At 43.8% G+C, this 20,942-nt stretch overlaps 1 protein-coding gene across 1 annotated transcript; it reads right to left on the reverse strand.

Annotated features, from left to right (window-relative positions):
• Positions 1-15,076: 15,076 nt before the first annotated feature.
• Positions 15,077-16,126, reverse strand: MOS (v-mos Moloney murine sarcoma viral oncogene homolog). Its single transcript, XM_014952649.1, has one exon. It carries the CDS (start codon positions 16,124-16,126, stop codon positions 15,077-15,079), a length of 1,050 nt encoding a protein of 349 aa, XP_014808135.1.
• Between the last annotated feature and the right edge of the window lie 4,816 nt (positions 16,127-20,942).

The following is a 20,942-nucleotide window of genomic DNA, read 5'->3' on the forward strand; positions in this document are numbered from 1 at the left end:
TTCAATTAGAAATGTGTTTGAGTGATTCCTCACTGATGACACAGACCTGTAACCTTAGTTTTAATTCAAATACTATGAACTATGTGTGCCCAACTGTGCCAGTTACTGTGTCCTACTGAACAAGTCCATGTACAAATGTGTTATATCAATGCTGTTCCTATTGTCTACCCAATGTATGCTCTGAGTGCATGAGAAAAATTATCAAGCTGAAAATATACATTTCCCTTCATTTAAGATGTGTAGTTTAAGTAGAGTTTCCTCACTTCTTTCTTTTTCCTATACCAAGAAGTCAGTTATTTTTTTTTTCCCTCTGGGATTAATGCAAGGTTGACAGTAAGTTCCTGAATTTGTCCCCTTCTTACTTTTTTTTCGTAGTATTGGCACCACCTCAGCTTTCTTTGAGATTTTTTTCTTTTTCCTCCTGAGCTTCCCCGGATTTCTCAAAGCTTATGGAAAATCCACATTAACAGCACATGAGTCTCCTTTGCCAGCTCTTAAAATTCTTGGATGCAAGCTATCTGGAGCTGCTGATTTAAAAACCGCCTTCTTTTCCTATGTTTAAGGCTTTCCTTAGCTATTGTTAGAATTTTCTGATATATGTTGGGTTTTTTCCTCAAATGTAGAACAGAAATTTATCTGAACTTCCTGCTTTCTCTGAAACACTCTCTATATAAAAAAAAAACAAACCTCTTTCATGTTATTTACGAGTAAATATCCACTGTAAACACAACTTTTTGCTTACCTTCTGAATATTTTGTCATTCTTAGCTTCTACTTCATATTTTGCATTATGCCTGGTTTTCCTTTGGTTACGTGCTGGGCTTAATGTAGGTTTTTCTGCCCAGCTAATACTAACTTTAGTTTTGAGATTGTGAGTTTGGACTTACAATACACTTAGAATACACTCTTGGCATATGCTTTTTAGGTGAAGCTTCCAGGAGTGTTGTCCTCATGTCACATAATTTAGAAGATAAATGATTAAGAAGCAAGACATGCTTTTACCATGACTTAGTAGTCTTTAGCAGAAACAATTCAATACCTAATTTCATGATTTATCACACAGAATTTTGTTCTGGCTACATTCATGACCCTTTCTGACTTTATTTTATTTTTTATAGAATAGTAAGGGGATTTTTATCCTGGTTTTTTTTTTTTATCCCCTTCAGAAACAGTCCTGAGTAATAAACTGAATATTTTGTCTCCATGTAGTTTCCATTAGCTTATAGTGAAACCAATTAGATTCAATTTATGCTTCCAAATCAGTAATTCAGTTCCTATTAATTAAATATGTATGTGTATGGAGTTAGGTTCTTGTCAGATTTGTGGACGTTTGGTTAATTTCAGCCTGACCATCTTTACTGTGTGCTAAATGAACAGTCACCTGATCCTTTAGCTACTTAATGCCATTGCATTTAATCGTGCTAAGCGTTGCCTGGGAAGGTTGGGGATTTAAATTTAATTAAAAATTAAATTTTAAAATTTTTGTGCCAATTCCAGCATAAAACTCACCATATAAAAATGCAACACCCCCCCTCAAAATACTAGGCTGCCTTTACCTTAAAAATGCCTCATGCAGCCGTGGAAAAAGAGCAATTGTGGTTTGATGGAGTTCTTTTACTGTTGACAAATGTTGCTGCAAATATTCATTGTTAAGAGACTTTATAGTTATCACCACAAGCTCTTGCCTTCTAAATATGTACTTTAAGCCTGACAGATAACACGCAGGTCTTCTAACATCAGTGACCTGGATAGAGCAAAACTTCTCCCATGTCAGCCTGTTTTGCCTTGTTCTTTTGACACAAATCCCAGTGACAAAAAATACATAATACATACCTGCTAATACATCAGAGCATCTCGAGTGACACCGAATCCGCGATAGGTTACTGCAGTATCTCTTTGAACTCTCAGAATTGAAACAGGATTGTACATCTGGGCTGCTTTCGGGAGGATATTGTTTGAATTTTTCCTCCTCTGGTTCAATCTTAAGGTGTTTTTTTTCAAATTGATGAATTACATCTTCTCTGCTTGTCTGGAAGAATGTTTGTTGCCTCTCTGCTCCTTGCTCTGCAGATGTGATGCTTCTGTCAAATTTGTAATAAAGAAACAGCAGCTTTTTGCAGAGAATCTGTGCAACTCAGTCTTGACAGCATCAAGGTGGTTTATTGATTAGCAACATGTAATTTGCGGATAATCGGTGAACTATATATTGTGGACCCATATCAGCAACACAACAGAAATCACAGTATTAGATGCTGACAAAGTGTTTGTAAGCACCTACAAATTTCTTGCACACCCTTCTACGACTGATCCCACTGGGCTCCCCAGTTCAAGAGAGACAGGGAACTACTGGAAAGCATCCAGTGTAGGGCAACAAAGATGATTAAGGGATTGGAGCATCTCCCTGATGAGGAAAGGCTGAGAGAGCTGGGGCTCTTTAGCCTGGAGAGGAGAAGGCTGAGGGGAGACCTTACTAATGCTTGTAAGTATCTAAAGGGTGGGTTGAAGGAGGACGGACCTGGGCTCTTTTCAGTGGTCTCCAGTGACAGCACGAGGGGCAACGGGCACAAGCTGGAACATGGGAAGTTCCACTCAAATATGAGGAAGAACTTCTTTATGGTGAGGGTGGCAGAGCCCTGGAACAGGCTGCCCAGGGAGGTCATGGAGTCCCCTTCTCTGGAGATCTTCAAGCCCCACCTGGATGCAGTCCTGAGTGATGTGCTCTGGGCAACCCTGCTTTGGCAGGGGAGTTGGACTGGATGGTCTCTAGAGGTCCCTTCCAACTCTGTCAAATCCATGACTCACGCAGTTCTATATCCACATCCCCTCTCTTGGGAGAGGTGTGGGTTACAAATGCAGACTCCTTACTTTGGGGAATGCAGATTGCCCTGTTTCTAAATTCTTCTTGTGGAAGATGTGGGCACTCGTACCTGTGCGGCTAATCCACCTGCTGGTGGAAGTGTACCCCATGAGTTCCCACAGGCGCTCTGGAGAGAGGGGTCCCTCATCCTGTCAGCCCCCCAGCCCGTACAGGAGTGTGGTGACGGCCACTTACCGTGTCCGATGGGGAGAATGATGTCCAGCCTGAGAAACGATGGTGCCTGCTCCTCTGGTACCGCTTTCCCACCCTGAGGTTTCCTCCAACAATCACAAATTCTCATGCTGCTTTCCAAGCTACCTTCTTTTCTCAAAGGGCTCTTGGTCATCTAATCCCCTGGTTACTGTTTAATCTGGGTGATCATTGTCTTAAGCGAGCTTTGTTATTGTTCATCTCCTCTTAGCGTTATCAGGTTTTGGGCAAACATCCTCTCAGAACGTGTCAGTTTGGGCGTTCTGTTCTCACACACTCTTTACACCCGCATTCCTACCGTACCATCTCTTGTTATCCAGGCCACCTTACCAAAAAGGGGGGGGAACACAATTCCTGGGCAAAAAAAATCCCCAGCATCAGTCCGGTGAAAGCAGAACTAGTGGGCGTAGAAAACAAACCGCTATTTTTGCATCCAGTTCTCATGTTGGAAATAGCCTTGGAAGACTTCGTGTGTGAAAAGGTTAATCAAGTATAATAAAAAATAAATGTATTTCAAACCTCCGCAGATCTCTCCAATCCAGATTTGTCCACTTGAGGCAGCACCGCTCAGCACTGGTTGTCCTGATTTGTGGTACTTGGGACAGAACAGCCAGTTGAGGAAGACCACGATCCTTCATAGCACTTGTTGGGAGGTGGCATGTGCTCAAATAATATCCACAGGCGTCTCTGAACGTAGCAAACCGTTTTAACAACGGAACTGGCAATGCCCCCCGGGATGCAGGCTGGTTTGCTGCGCTTGACTCGCTGGCTTCTGGATGGACACCTTGTCCTGGGAGCGTTTGGGAACCGTAGGAACTCCCACAACACTGTCCTAATAAAGATTTCGGAGCTCTCTCCTCTCCTTGTGTCTCCCTCCGGCAAAGACTTTGTGGGAAGCTCCCAGCAGCAGGGTGTCTGCATGGTTGGATGTCTGTCCTTGAGGAAGAAAACACTGATTAATTTTACAGCAGTTCTGTACCAATATATGTAGTCCACGTGTGTTTTTCTCTACTGTTTTAAAGCCCAGTTACAAAGTCACCCATCACATTTTTATTTTTTTTTTCTTCCAAAGAGCAGTTTAATCTAATTAATTCTTTGGTGAGACAGAGGAGGAGGGAATTGTTTCACGGTGCTTGTGCTGCGCCTCTATCGTGGAGCAGGGATAATTTAAGGAACGATCCTGACCTCACACTGCCTTACAGCAAGAGGAAAAACTTCTCTTCATATAGAATGCATCACTGCGTCTGAGGTTTTTGTGGGTCTTTTTCTCCTTGAGAAGTTTTTCCTCATCCCTTTAAGATTAGTTTCTTCTTTGTTATATCCTTCATCCAACTGGTTTTCAGATGACGAACAAGCACAAAATTTAGCAATCGCCGTCCACAGATGGGGGTTTTTTTTTCCTTGAGAAGTTTTTCCTTGAGAAGTTTTTCCTCATCCCTTTAAGATTAGTTTCTTCTTTGTTATATCCTTCATCCAACTGGTTTTCAGATGACGAACAAGCACAAAATTTAGCAATCGCCGTCCACAGATGATGATGATGAGGTTTAAAGCAAGGGGGAATCACCATCTTGATAGTAGAGGGCTATCAGAGCAGGATACTGGTTGCATCTGACAGTTTTATCTAGATTACATCCAGGTGTCAAAGTGATTTCTGTGGGACTTGGAAAGAGACGCCCTTCCCAGCCCTGGCATCTGTAAAGAAAGACTCAAGGCAATTCAGTAATGCTTCTCCTGTCGTGACCCGACCCTCTGTGAACAAGCCAAGTTAAATTACTCAAAACCTGACAGAAACAGGAACAATAACATAAAACTTAGGACCTGGAACTAAAGGAGATACTGTGATGTTCAAGATGTGTTTAGAAAGAGGAATTATTAGCCACCGAGGAAATCACTACGCTGTGATTGTTCGGAACAGCTGGTGGGATCCACGACGTAACATGAAAGTGATCCAAGAGGCATCAAATATTAAGAAGTTTTGGTTTCAAAGGGCTTGCTAACTTCTCCAAAAAGCTAACGTGGCAAAGAGGCAGCTGCAGCTTACTACGGAGAGATTACGAGGTTGCGGGAGGGGGGCAGGAGCAACAACCGTGGAGTCTGTAATGTCATTTCACAGAAGCCCCAGCAGTTCTGTTGAAGAGAACAACTTACAGGAGGGTACAGCAAGTCTACTCAACTTGTCCTTCCCCTAAATACACAGCAGAAGTCCCTACTTCGCTCGGAATGAAAACAGAGCTTGTACCTGAGCTTTCACACCAGTTTATAAAACCTCATTGTTGCAAATATTGAATATGGTTTGGTTACTCTCCCAGGAAATAATATAAAACAATAGTCTTCCCCCTGCAACAATCACTGAAATCTTGTAAGAGCAACTATATGTAGATGCACATGGTTGCCCTCCCAACGTTCCTACCTCTGTGCACAGTGAAAACTCTGGCAAGGGGTTTTCCAGATGCAGATCAAGGGGAGCAGTATTGTCCACCGGTTTAAAACTGAGGAAAAGATAGAATCGGCTCTTAAGAGGGTTGTGGTGAAGCATTCAGTTTTTAGGCAAATAAAATGAATTATTGTGGTATACATAGGAGGAGGTTTTGAGAAAGGTAGCCAAGTCCCCTGAAAAAATGAGAAGAAATATTAATACCTGTAATTTTTTCAGCATTATGATCTCATGTTTTAAGAACAAAATGTGTATTACAAAATAATTTTCAATAGTTATGAATGTTGGAAGATGTTTCTGACAGCAGCCAGCAGGTACTTTGTTCTATCAATGCCCCCTTCCTGCACCTTCGAGCAGGTGTATTTCATTTTTGAGAGTCCCTTAACGTGTTCAGAGGAAGAGCTGCTTCTCATACACTCCTGTGAAACGTTCCTGCTGTGAGGGACAGCCAACCACTTTGTTCTGGCAGGCACAAATGCTTCTGCCAATACCTAGGGATTGAGATTCCTCCTGAAAAAAATAACCAACGCACCTTTGAGACAGAAAACTGAGATTTTAACTCTTAAAATCCGTATATAAAAGAAATTTCGTTTCCATCAAAGAAGCCACCATTACTTGTGTACTAGTCTATGTTGCGAAAATAATTTCTGCTATTAAAGTGTAGCACTGAGTAATCATCACCATAATTAGCATCCAGTGCAATCATCAAGATAAAGGAAGAAAAAACCTCACAGACAGTTTGGGGGCTGGTAATGGTTTGCAGAGCAATTAAAATGAGCTGGTTTTTCATTTTGATGGGTTTTGGGGAGTGCTGGGGCTGGGAGTGAGGGGAAGGCTGTGCTTTGAACTGGAGACTGCTACAACCTGGGGGTGATGGGTGACCCCTCTGAGCTGAATGGGTGGCCCTGTCTCATTTTAAGCACTAGTTCAAGACCCTGAGTGTAAGTCTTGAGGGGTCCTGCCGGTCCAGTGGACAGGTAGCTGTAGCACACAAGACAGAAATAGATTTACTTGTAGCAGATAGGTTCGGGTTTGGGGTTTTTTTGTGGTTAGGATGCTTTTTCAAATGCTGTTTGCAATTCAGTACGCAACTTTTTAAACTAACTATGCAAGCAAGAAAACATTTTAAAAAAATTTAAAGAAAACTATTTCCTCTGAAATTCAGCCGTTGACAGGCATGATTAATTCAATTTTAAGCATATCCTTTTTCTCCCCTATAAGTTAGAAAACATGTAATAGCAATCATTTCACACACACACCCCCAAAGCTATACAAGGACTGACAACTTTAAGGGAGGTCTGGAGAAGTTCTGTTACCATCTATACAAAGAGAAATTCGGGTGACATTCATCTACTGGCCTGCTGGTCCAATGATACGCTCCTTCAAAAGCTTTGTGTGTGGCTTTTATGTTATCTGCAAAGCATTTTAATGGAATTATTAGATAAGAGAGCAACAAGGATATGGACAAAGTATACGATATCTCTCTAAACTTATTGTATTATATAATATATACTACTCACTACTATTTACACCAGGGGAGGTTCAGGCTGGATATTAGGAAGAATTTTTTCACCGAAAGGGTTATCAGACATTGGCATGGGCTGCCCAGGGAGGTGGTTGAGGCACCATCCCTGGAGGTGTTCAAAAGACGGGTTGATGTAGTGCTGGGAGGTAGGGTTTAGTGATGGTGTTGCTTTTTGTTTGTTGTGCGGGTGTCTATTTTTGTCAAAGTTAGGTTGATGGTTGGACAAGATGATCTTTAAGGTCCCTTCCAACCTAGAAGATTCTGTGATTTAAAAAAAAATCCCACCTCCCTAGCCTATAAGTTCCCATATTTACTCTCAGCTTTTTTACTAGGTCTGTTCAGGTGCAACTTTCTGTATTTGTCTCTGGGGCCAGCTTCGCTTGGGCCATATCTGAATCAAAGCCTTTTCACCATTTTTTAAGCAAGTGGTGGAGAAAAACACATGGCTTGGAAATAAAACTGTTTTTTCTTCCGCCCTTCTTTTTTTTTTCAGGGGGTAGGAGGGAGAAACTTAAAAAGAGCTGGACATTTACACTTTCAATCCACAACCTACTGTGCTCTTTGTAGCCTGGCACGTGCGCAGTCGAATATTTATTAAGTTATGAATTACTCTATTATCCCAGGTGCCCTGCAAAGGCACACGCCATCACCTCCCTGCTCTGCTGAACACTCGGGCCATTGAACTTGGGGCTGGGTGGAGAGTGAAACTCAGCCTCCTGCCCCAAGAAGTCCAGGGGAGGATGGGTGCCTCTACTACCAGATCGTCCCATGGCATCCTTAGCTGATGGCTGACTGGGATAGATGCCAGTAGAGTTTTTTGGTTGTTATTGTTTTGTTCCATTTTCCTTCTTTAACTGGTTTTAAGGCTTCTCATTTGACAGGCAGACAAATGTTTGGCAGCTGGGTTCACCGAAGCATAGAAAGAGGCTCTTTGAGCACTGCATTAAGGTATTTGCAGCAGATAAAAGGCTCAAATAAAGTAATATGTTCAAAGTGCAGTTAATTTGAAAAAATAACCATTTGTTTTCTATCCCTATTTTTCATCTTGGCTCTAGTGGATGAATTTATAAACACAGATGCTGATGCTTCAAAATTTGATACGCATGTCAAATACACCATCCACCTAAGTCCCATTGAATTTACACATATTTGTGGTATATTCTATAAAACATTTTTTGTTTTGTTTTGTTCACTGCTGGCATATCTTACCTCAGAATACAGAAGCAACTCATACATCTTCACACTTACATCTTCACACTTCCCATCCTACCTGCCGTATTAAGGATGTGCTCACCTCCAAGTGATACAGTGTTTTTGTCAGCTGAAGACAGTGTTGTTTTCTCTTTCTTTCTGGGTTGAGATAAAGCATGACACCCCCAAAAGAGGAAAAAAAAAAAAAAAGGATATGAAGTAAGTGAGCACAGAAGAAGGAAGGAGGAGCAAAAAACAGAACAAGCCAGGAGCAGGGTTACAGAGGCTCCTGGTTGATAGGAATCCAGAGGCTTTGTCAAAGAGAAACAGGTAACTTTTCCCCATTTAATTATCAAATATGTTTAACTGTAATACTCCCACCCCCAAATACAGAGAATAGCATCAGAATTGTAGCTTATGCTTTTTTTTTTTTTAAACTGATTATGAAATATCTGTTGATATTTCTACTTGGGAACCAAAGACACTAACCCTTCAGTAATAGCTATAATAAATGAAGAGTAACACAGAATAATAAAATTACACTCTCGTGCTTTTGCTTTTCCTCCTTTCTCATTTTTCCTAGGAATGGGTCACTGCAATTGCATACTTCCCGTGCTTCTAGCCGTCTTTTCTTGTCTTTCTTATAATCACTTGACTGCTAAAGTAATTGTTGCACTTCACGGAATTCAAGAGAGCATGTGGAAATTGCTTTTCATTGTGAAGAAAAACGTGAAAAAATTTAATTTTGACCTAAAACCATTTCAGCACTAACTAGTGTTGGCTCTTGTTCCGGGGTTCAGTTTGAATTAGATAAAATTACATATAATCTCTTTTTTAACTGCGTCCTGTCAAGTTTTGCACAAGTGCCCATTTGAGAGAAAAGAGGAAACACGGGGGAGGTTGGGGGTGGTGGATCACATTAGTTATAAAATAAAGAAAAAAGGCCAGAATTAGAACTTTTAATTCATGCTTTCCCTTAGTGGACAATGCTGTCTGTATAACCAAGAAAGCATAAAAATATAACACTCTAATATGGTTAATACATCTAGAGCTAATGCTCTTGATGACTAGGCATGAGAATGCAAGAACGTTATAGTATCTTCTTTATATGTACTGGATGAAATTAGTAAATGCAGCCAGATTTGGTAGTTAGGCACTGGGATATTGATAAGAACCAGCTGAAGTTCCCATGCAGGTTGTGGTTACCCCAGACTGCCATGAGGCAGGAGTTAACCCACCTGGGTTTGAATGGGTAGCTCTCAGTGCTGCAGATGTTTGAAAGGCAGCTTGTGCTACTTATGAACAGAGAACATACAACAAAACCAAAAAAAACCCGAACAGCTCACCTTGAGAAAAACGGCATCTCAGCATCCCAGAAACGGCACTGAAGTTGCTGCTATTAAAAAACCCAAACCTAAATATAAGAATAGTTTGGTTTCCAAGGAAAACAATTATACCAAGCTGTAGAACTTAGTTGATGGTAAGATGTGAGAGATTTGACACATGAGGCTTCGTTCCTTCCCAAAAGCATAGTCAAGATGCATGGTTGCTCTTGTTTTTGCCTGTTCTTGGCATCGGATAACTTGTGCCCTGAGTAGAGCAATACCCAGCTGGTGGAGGGCAAAGACATATTACAGTACAACTGTGCCTGGACTTACACTGATGCTGCATCATCTGAATCTGTCCAACACTGGATCCCAGACTTCTGAATTTACTAGACCCTACAGATGCTAGTTCAGCCTTTCCAACTCATTATGCAGTTATACATACCCTGCCAAAGCATTCAGTCCACAGAAATTAAAAGTGATGTCCCTTTTTATGTTTGGTTGGCTGGATGATTGGGGCAGCCATACTAAAGATGCTTGGCACTGGCTTCACAAGTATTTCATGATCAGAAAGTACAGCAAGATGTTGATAAATTACAGTTACCTGGTTGTAGCACTTTCTCCAGGTCTTCAATAAACCTTCACTTTAGGCTGATCATCAGCTCCAGGAATGAAGACAATAAATAAACCAGGTATGAGTCCATGTCTTGTCCATTTATCCATGTCTTGCTAAACATCTGGATCTGTGCTGCATATATCTGTATGGGGAAGAAGAGAGAAAGAACAAAACCAACTTCTAGAGAGATTTGGGGAAAAACTCGCATGAACAGAAGCCCGTAAAAGTTGTAACACAACTGTCTGCAACTGCTCTGCTAGCATCATGTGCCTTCTGCTAAAATTTGATATGGAGGTGTGCAAGTGAGACAAAGTTGAAGAGCAATGTGCAGCTGCACTCATTAGACTTTATGCCAGCTCTAGAAGCAAGAAGGCATCTTTTAAAAACCTGAAGTCATGTCCAAATGAAGAAAATGGAAAGGCTAAAAGTCTGGTGGATTAAATATAAAAATAGATGGAAAAAAAACTTCAAGGAACTAACATAATCCCATAATTTCTAATTTTCAGAATATCAAGAAACAAGAATTTCATCAAGCCTTTCTGGTAGATCTACTGAAGTCAGGTTTCTAAAAGAAAAAAAAAACAAAACAAAACAAAAAACCCTAATCATTGCAACTTGATCCCCACCAAGACAACAAAGCCACTGCAAAGAATCAAGGTGTGTTCCTTGCATGTGTGTTGTCCCTGGAGGAAATACAAGCCTATTGCCTTATGGTAGAAACATTTTTTGTAGGAGAACTCAGGAGCTGTCTGAAATTCAAGGATCTATAAGTGTTATTACAATTGCAGAACTTTTGTGGTTGGAAGGCACCTCTGGAGATTGTCTAGTCCACCCCACTGGTCAGAGCAGGGTGGGTCAACTAGGTGGGTCAACTGTTCTAGGGTCAACTAGAACAGCTTGCTCAGTACTGTGTTTGGTTGGGTTCTGAACTTCTCCAAGGGTGAAGACTCCCCAACCTCTCTGGACAACCTGTTTCAGTGCTTGACCACCCTCACAATAAAAATGTTTTCTCTAGTATTTAAATGGAGTTTCCTGCCCTTCAGTTTCTGTCCATCACATCTTGCCCTATCACTAGGCACCACAGAGAAGAGGCTGGCACCATCTTTGCTGCCTCCCATCAGTGTTTATACAAACTGGCAAGGTCTTCCTGAGCCTTCTCTTTCTAGGCTGAAAAGTCCCATCTCTCAGCCTCTCCTCACATGCAAAGGTTCCAGTCCCCTAATCAGCTTAATGGTCCTTTGCTGCACTCCTGGTCCAGTACCTCCATGATGCTTTTTGTTCTGGCAGAGCTGGCCACAGCGCTCCAGATGTGTCTCACCAGGGCTGAGTGAGCAGAGGTGAATGATCTCTTCTGGCAACGTTCTGGGAGAGCTGGCAACATCTTTGGTAGTGCACCCCCAGACACTGTTGGCCACCTTTGCCACAAGGGCGCATCCTTGGCTCATGTTCAACATGGTCTTTGCCAGGAGCCTCAGGTCCTTTCCCATGAAGATGCTTTTCCAGCCGGTTGGCCCCCAGTCCATACCCATTTGGTGCATGGGATTATCCTCCACCAGGTGCTGGACATACCAGCACAACCATCTGAGGTATTGACCACTCCATCTGGTTCTGTGGCATCTTGCAAACTTGCCAAAGGTGCACTCTGTCCCATCATCTAGACCATTAATGGAGATGTTCATTGCAAACTTTTTAAAGGTACTAAGCAGAGATGTTTTGGAGAGAAAATCCTGTGCTGGATAAGTCAAAAGATGGTAAAATTAAAGTGCCAGTTCTCTCAACTAGAGAAAGTGGCCAGTGGTGTTTCACAGGGTCCTGTGCTACTCAGCAAATCCATAAACGAAGTACAAGAGGAGAAGCAATAAGATAAACAAATTTGCTGATGCCGGAGGGGACTCAGGGCAGTGAGTGCCAGGGCCAGCTAGAAACTGGCAGAAGGAGAAAGGACATGGACTGTTGGAACGGGTCCAGAGGATAACCACAAAAATGATGAGAGGGCTGGACCACCTATGCCATGAAGACAGGCTGAGAGAGCTGGGGTAAAAGGACATGACTGTTGGAACGGGTCCAGAGGATGACCACAAAAATGATGAGAGGGCTGGAGCACCTATGCTATGAAGACAGGCTGAGAGAGCTGGGGCTGTTCAGCCTGGAGAAGAGAAGGCTCCGGGGAGACCTTATAGCAGCCTTTCAATATCTGAAGGGAGCTACAGGAGGGATGGGGAGGGACTCTTTATCAGGGAGTGGAGCAATGGTGGGTAGTGGTTTTATACTGAAAGAAGGGAGATTTAGATTAGATATCAGAAAGAAATATTTCACTCTGAGGGTGGTGAGACACTGGAACAGGTTGCCCAGAGAAGCTGTGGATGCCCCATCCCTGGAGGTGTTCAAGGCCAGGCTGGATGGGGTTTTGAGTAACCTTGTCTGGTGGGAGGTGTCCCTGCTCATGGCAGGGGGGTTGGAACTCAATGATCTTCAAGGTCCCTTCAAACCCAAACCGTTCTTTGATAAGGAGAAACAAGATAGGTTGATATAGAATGAGGCAAATAGGCAAAATAATCCTTATCTGAGGATTAAGGAGAAACAAGGTAGGTTGATATAGAATGAGGGAAATAGGCAAAATAATCCTTATCTGAGGATTCTGAGCTACCGGGCCTGAGATGTTTCTTGATTAGTATTAACTCAAAGCTCATTAGCAATCAAAAAGAAGGAAAACAAACTTAGAAGATACTAAAAAAAATAGAGAATATAATTATGACAGCAGATAGTAACGTGCCCACATCTTGATTGCTGTACTAAGTTCACCCTAGCTCTCAAAAGAGAATCCAGTAAAATCACCAGAGACATCTGCAGAGCTGATTACACTTCAAGAGTAGGTCTTGGCCATCCAGTATTCTTCTGTCAAATATAATGGAGAATTTGAAGGGTGCTTGATTTTTCACAGAGACTCGAGTAGCACTTATTGGTGCTAAAGTGTCATTAACTTTCTAGCAGTTTAAGCAACAAGCTACCTAGATCGGCAAAAAAAATATAACACATAGATATCTAAGAACTACTGAAAATCTTCAGTTCCATTTTTTATTCCTTTGAAGACTGGAGAAACGTTTTTACGTAAGGCTTAAGGTGAGGCATGTCAATGACTTATCCAGCATTTTATCTTACATGCCTTCAGCTAATCCTTTTAAAAGGTAACTGTCTAATCATAATAAGCTTATTATTTATAAGCTATTTCTTGTTTACTTAAAGAAGTTATGCAACACCAAAAAAAAACCCCAGAAGTTCTGGTTCTATAGCATAATTATTTTGACAGACAAAACCACAGGAAATCGGTTCAAAATTTACCTTAGGGTTTTTGATTCCAGGCAGCATTTTACAGTTCCACTTAAGGGAGACAGAAGAGCAAGAAATAGTTAAGCTTAGATATGCTTTATAAACCATTAATTTCAATGACCAGCCCAAATACCATAAAGACCTACAGAATCCTCTCAAATTCACATAGTTGCTCATTTCCAGGATTTCACGGGGCTAAGAACAGATGTGTGTCAGAAATCAGGAAACCGGCTCAATTCCTTTGGGATTTTTTTCCAGAATGGAAGCAAGGGGGAGGAAGGGGAAAGAAGAAAAACAATTTGACTGAAACATCCCTCTTTCTCCCGTCTTAAAAAGAAGGAAATCTACGAGTAGGACGACAACATCAGCTACAGCAGTCAGTTCTTCGTAGCTCCAGATAAGGCCTGGGATCTCGACAGATCGATAGTTATCAGTTCTGATAAATCAGGGATCAGAGCTCTTTCTGCAGCGTTGCCTACAGCACTTCCTTTCCCAGACATGTTACAACGGGATTAGGAGAGATGGCAGATAAGACACAAGCAGCGCAGAGGATAGTTCAATGGTGTGTGCTTTGAGCACCTGCAGAATATCAACATTACTGCTTTAAGCAATCTTCCTTTTCAGTACTTCCAGTATCTTGTCTAATACCCACCCACACATTACGAAGGCAATATAATCCCCCCCTTACCCTGATTTATGAGATCTTTGTATCTACACATTTCCCTTCATGTTTTCCCAGTTATATTTTTTTTTTTTTTAAACTCCTCCTGTACCTCCAAAACCTGGGAACTTTCCATTCCAGACAAGACGCTCTTACAACACTTCAGATACTAAAATCTACAATATACCAACTAGCAAGTTGCAACTACCACCTGGAAAGATGGAGGTCTTACAAAAGCACAGGTTGTTAATGCATCTTCTTACTCTTAACAGCCTTAGACCAACAAAAAAAAGTTCCTTATTTCAATGGGAAGACTGGGTAGTTCACATTTTCCATTTCAGAAAGAGCATACTTACTGAAATTTAGTACATTCAAGAACAAAAAAGAAAACCAACCCCGAGTGACACTCTGCTTATTTTCCTGCATTCATTGGTTTGTGATGCATACTCATTCCTTGGTAAATGAAGAGGAAAAGCTCAAATGCCCAAACGTAGCTAGGGTAAAGAACTACTCAGATCTGACGTTTGGGAAATACCAAAAGGTATTATGTCCAAAGAACCTTCTAAAAGCAACCCTTTTTTGTACTTCACTTGTTTGAGGACATCTATTTTTCTGCACATCACACTCCCCAGTTCCTCCCTGAGCGAGGCAGCACACAACAGATCAATCAGAAGTAGTCCTGTTTGCCCACCTCTTGATCCTTGCTTCTATCCCCTCCCACAGTAAAAACCCCACAGTTTTGTTAAATCTCTTTATTGGTAATCTTCTTAGAACAAAGCAGTTTCTTTTTTCTTTTTTAAGTATATATATAAAAAAAAACCCAAACAAAATCAACAAAGTCTTTAGATCACGCAGGAGCTAAACGTTTGGAGGAAAGGTGGAAGGAAAGAAAAGCAGACAATAAAAGAAAGGTTAGGAGTCCTGGGTTTCCCTAGAGGTTGCCCTTGAGGGCCCTGAGGCTGGGAAGGAGCTGGGCTGCGCTCAGGCGCTCCTCTACCTTGGCGTTCCAGCAGCAGCTAATGATGGCCTGGAGCCTCTGGCCCACCAGGGACTCCTGGAACACGGCGGCAGCCAGGGAAGGGCGTAAGTTATAGGCGACCACCGCGTAGAGCACATACTGCCTCTCCCCCAGGTAGGGCTGCTCCCGCATGACCAGCTGCCAGAGGGTGATGGCAAAGGAGTAGATGTCCGCTTTGGCCGTCACCCTCTCCCCCTTGAGGAGCTCAGGGGCACGGTGCGTGTAGGTCCCCCCTTGCTGGCAAACGTGGGGGCTCTGGGACAAGCCCTCCTCCAGTTTCTGGGAGCACCCAAAGTCTCCGATCTTGCACGCTCCCTGCTCGGTGATGAAGACGTTTGCAGGCTTCAAGTCCAAGTGCACAATGCCCAGCGAGTGAAGAAAGGCCAAGCCGGCCATGATGTCACACGCGTAGCACACAGCCTCTTCCATGCTCAGGGCCTTCCTTCCACACCCCCCTTCATCATCCTTGCCCTGTCTCCATGCTCCACCAGTGCCGTAAATGACATGGTGGAGGGTGATGTTGCCCACGTACTCCATAATGATGGTGCCCAGGCTGTCCTGGCTGGCCGGGGCACACGTGCTGGCGGCCACCACCCGTACCACATTGTCATGCTGCAGCCGGGCTACGTTCAGCTCAGCCCAGAAGCTCTGTCTCGACGCCAGCCGGTTCTTGCTGCTCTTCTTCACCTGCTTCACAGCCACCGTGGCACCCCGGTAGGTGGCTTTGTAGACAGAACCAAAGCCCCCCGAGCCCAAGGGCTGCAGGAGGCAGAGCTGGTCCCAGTCGATGGAGCACCAGGCCAGGCGGGAGGGCAGGCGGCGGGTCCGGCCTGCAGGAGCTTCCCCCAAGAAGCTTTTGCTGTCTTTGCCAGGGATAACCAAGGGGCTGCTGCAAGGTCTCAAGTCCACAGACGGGGGAAACTCCAAAGGAAGGAAGCAGTTAAGAGGAATGGGTGAGGGCATAATACGGTGGAGAAAACAGCAGGAGGTTACTCAGTTACCAGGACAGAAGAAAGGAAAAGTTTCCCTGACAGAAAGGACTCTGCAGTGCCTTCCAAAGCCTTTTATCCTTTCTTCACCATTCTCCCTCCCACCCCCAGGTGAACTGCATCTGCCACAACTAGCTGAACCCAATCAGGCTCACCTGGAAACATTCTTCTCCATCCCTGAAGTAAACCTCCAGGAAGTCAAGGCAAATGGATGTAAAGCTAAAAAGATATTAACTCCTATGTATTTCACATGATTTCTACTCTTAAGAGACAAGAAAGGTGTTGCATCCATTGAATACCTCTAGCAAAGTGCCCTGGGAGTAAATAAAGCAGTGACTGATGGCTGCATTTCACCACAGGAATGATCATCATCAGATGCATTAAACATCTCAAAGTCATTGTCAGAGGAAGGAGTTGAGAAGGTGAGTGATAGCGTTTGAGGAGGCTACGGCGAGGCACGGCTACATAATATAAAAGTGTGTTTGTAGAAACCTGCCACTTAAACACCCCTGGTTTTAAACATGCAGTGAAGTAACCCATGGAGACAACAGGTGTTTTACACTCCTCCTCTGAGCAGCACTGTGATCCTAGGCTTGTATGCAAAGGTCTTCACTTTTCCCATCTTTGCAGAGAATGTTTTCTGGACAGGTGAGTTGCGATGGAGGTGAAAAGCTGCAGTAAGCAAATGAAACTGTGCTGGAGACAGAAAGGATTTTTTATGCCTATTTTCTGGAGCACTATTAGGGCTCCAATTCTTGCATGGACTTCTGTGCCACACAGTACATAAAGGCTGAGAGACAATGCCTGATGTGAAATCTCCAAGAACTTCTGCCTTCTCATGGGAGAAATGTGCTTGTTAGAACCCGTTTTCGCCAGGTTAAGGTGGCAGAGACGGTTCAAAGGGAAAATTGGTTTAGGGAGAGGAGTAGGTAGAAGGATGTGTGGGTGAGGGGGCTGAGGATGGACATCTTAAGCTGACAATTATAGGATCGTATCTGGACAAGTCCAGATATGGTCCAATCCTGCCTGACCAAGCTAGTGGCCTTCTATGATGGAGTGACTACACCAGTAGACAAGGGAAGAGCTACAAAGGTTGCCCATCTGGACTTCTGTAAGGCTTTTGACATGGTCCCCCACAACATCCTGCTTTCTAAATTGGAGAGGTATGGATTTGATGGGTGGACTGTTCGGTGGATGATGAGTCGGTTGGATGGTCATGTCAGAGGGTAGTGGACAATGACTCAATGTCCAGATGGAGATCAGTGATGAGTGGTGTCCCTCAGTGGTCTGTATTGGTACCAGTACTGTTTAATATCTTCAACAATGACACAGACAGCAGGACTGAGCACACCGTTGGCAAAATTGCAGATGACACCAAGCTGACTGGTGCAGTTGCGATACCTGAGGGACAGGACATCCAGAGGCACTTGGACAAGCTTGAGAACTGGACCAGGTGTTCATGAGGTTCAATAAGGCCAAGAGCAGGGTCCCGCAGCTGCATTGGGGTAATTCCCAGTATCAATACAGTCTGGGGATGAAGGGATTGAGATCAGCCCTAAGGAGAAGGACTTGGGGGTACTAGTGGATGAAAAGCTGGACTTAAGCCAGCAATGTGTGCTCACAGCCCAGAAAGCCAACCACATCCTGGGCTGCATCAAGAGAAGCGTGGCCAGCAGGTTGAGGGAGGTGATTCTGCCCCTCTACTCCACTTTGTGGAGACCCCACCTGCAGTACTGTGTCCAGCTCTGGAACCCTCAGCACAAGAAAGACATGGACTTGTTGGAGCAGGTCCAGAGGAGGGCCACAAGGATGATCAGAGGGCTGGAGCACCTCTCCTATGAAGACAGGCTGAGAGAGCTGGGGTTGTTCAGCCCGGAGAAGAGAAGGCTCCAGGGAGACCTTATTGCAGCCTTCCAGTACTTAAGGGGGCTTACAGAAGAGATGGAGACAAACTTTTTAGTGGGGCCTGTTGTGATTGGACAAAGGGTAATGGCTTTATACTAAAAGAGGAAGGATTTAGACTAGACATTAGGAAGAAATTTTTTACGATGAGGGTGGTGAAACAGTAGAACAGGTTTCCCAGAGAGGTAGCAGACGTCCCATCTCTGGAAACATCCAAGGTCAGGTTGGATGGGGCTCTGAGCAACCTGATCTAGTTGAAGATGTCCCCGCTCATTGCAGGGGGATTGGACTAGATGGCCTTTAAAGGTCCCTTCCAACCCAAACCATTCTATGATCCTATGGAGATTGTGAATGCTGCAGAGCACAGCAGTAACATACACGTTCATAAAAGAGAGTTAGGATCAGGACTGTTCCCAATTTTATTTGGTTGAAATCTCATCCCAAGGCTATACCAAACCTTTCAAAATATTTTTTTTTAAACTCACACATACACACATATCTCCCACCTTCCAGTTGTCCCTGTTTTGGTAATTTTCCTGTAACCCTTTTCTGCCAAAACCCTTCCTGTTTTGCCCCTCTCATGGCAGGGATGTTGTATCGTTCTTGGGAAAAACATGGAAGTTTTGAACAGGAAGAGGGGCATATTTTGGGATCTAAACAGACTTAACGTAACTTACTGTCCTGTCTCAAGCTGACTGCTGAGGACCAGAGCAGGGGGACATCCAGTGTCTTTCAATGGGAACACAATTAAAGGAGATGTAAAAGCAAGCAGTCGTTTATTCTTAATAAAATGTTATTGTCCTGTCATCCATTGATGACTCAGCCCAGTGACTTCCCACCAGACTCAACCGCTATGGGATGTCCTCACCGCACTTCCCAGACCCGATGAGCTCCTGGGGAGCTGTTTTCAGAGGGGAGCAGGGCTGCTGGGGACAAGCCACCCCTTCCTTCCCCAGGGGAACCCACGGCATCAGCTCCCTGGGCAGCCTCCAGCCACGCTGTTCCCGTTTCCCTGCTGGTTCCTCAAGCCAGACGGAAGCTGTACGAACCAGAAGTCATCAGCAGAGAAGGCAACAGGAGCTCCTACAAGTGACAAAAGGGAAACACACGTCCCCAGGGCTGCCATATGTCACAGCTAGGCAATGTGTCACAGGTACCATCACCTGCGGCAGCGATGGTTTTGTCCCAAACTCTTGGGACTGACATGGATGTAACCCACCACAGCAGAGGACGCAGAACCAGAGTTTCATTTTGATCATGGTGCATCACCTTGTCGTTGTGGTTCTTCACAGCCAAAGTTTTGTCTAAAACAGGAGAAAGTCAGAACTGGGGATTGGAGCTGATTTCAGAGACCTAAAGGGTTCCTGTCCAGCCTGCTCTAGGTGGACCTGCTCTGGCAGGGGGGTTGTATTAGATGATCACCAGAGGTCTCTGCCAACCCCATATCATTCTGTGGTTCTGCATAGTTATGTTCTTCTCCACAATCAGTATTCTATTTGTTGGTGTGCCATGTAACAAACCCTTGAGGGCCTGCTGTCCAGTGGCTTCTAAGAACCGCTTTACAATATAAAGGTAGCACTTTGTTTCTACTAAATTACTTCATAATCTTGCTGGAGATTTACCTCTTGCCAAATTTCTTTCTTACCTACTTAAATTGCAGTCCTGCTCTCAAAACAACAGAGTTCCTTAGCCTGTGCCTTAGTGATTTCTGAGAGGTCTTCTTCCCAGTTCCAAATCAAAATTACCACTTTTTTCCATTTACTGTCAGTCCCTATGGTCTCAGTTGAGGATTTGAGGATGAACCCACATTCTTCCTTACACTTGTAGTGTTTCATGGTGCAAATGCTGCTTCCAGTCACACCTGAAATGATAACTCCGGGTTGCTTGAAAGCAGTTGTGATATGATCAATGACACAGGTGTAAGCAATACCATTATCTGAAGCTGGTCCATACACAGGGGCTTGCTCTGAAAACTGACCACTGATTAACCATTTTTTTTTTTCACTACGAGCACAAGCCAGAAAAGAATCCAGTTCACCTTTCAGAGTTTGGCTGTTTTGGTGAGACAAAGGACACCTCGGAATAGCAAACGCAAGCAAGTTTTCATTAAAGCAGTCAGAGGTAAACCCAAAGGGGAAGAAGAAAAACATTGCAAGAATTGTGATGCCATTTTACAGTTGATCTTTGGAACTGAGACATAATAATAATAACAAACATTTAAAAAGGTTAAACCCTAGTTTATAAATATAAAGATCAAGTTTCCAACACACATTGCCAAACAGCTGCTTGATGCTTTTTGCCTTCCCAGTAAGGTTACTCCATGTGTTGAAGAGCACGAAGCACAGGCTCTCCTTACCTGGAAGCACCAGTAAGCTCTAACTGGAAGCACTGGCAAGGCAGGTGAGGTTTCACAGCTCGTTTACTGGGGCCTCAGTGACCACCAATGGACCAGAGATAACAATCTGGGACCTGCTGCTGTAGATTTCAGTATCTAAAGGGGCTACAGGAGAGATGGGGAGGGACTGTTGGTAAGGGCATGTAGTGAAGGGTCAAGGCACGTAGTGAAGGGTCAAGGGGTAATGGCTTCAAACTAGAAGAGGGTAGATTTAGACTAGACAGAAGGAAGAAATATTTCACTCTGAGGGTGGTGAGGCACTGGAACAGGTTGCCCAGAGAAGCTGTGGCTGCCCCATCCCTGGAGGGGTTCAAGGCCAGGCTGGATGGGGCTTGGAGCAACCTGGTCTGGTGGGAGGTGTCCCTGCCCACGGCAGGGGGGCTGGAACTCAATGATCTTTAAGGTCTCTTCCAACCCAAACCATGCTATGATTCTGACAGGGCACTGCAAATTATCCGATGCTGCCCTAGTTATAGTCTTACAGTTTAAGTAC

Source organism: Calidris pugnax, unplaced genomic scaffold (assembly GCF_001431845.1).
Source record: "Calidris pugnax isolate Ruff unplaced genomic scaffold, ASM143184v1 scaffold182, whole genome shotgun sequence".
NCBI lineage: Eukaryota > Metazoa > Chordata > Aves > Charadriiformes > Scolopacidae > Calidris > Calidris pugnax.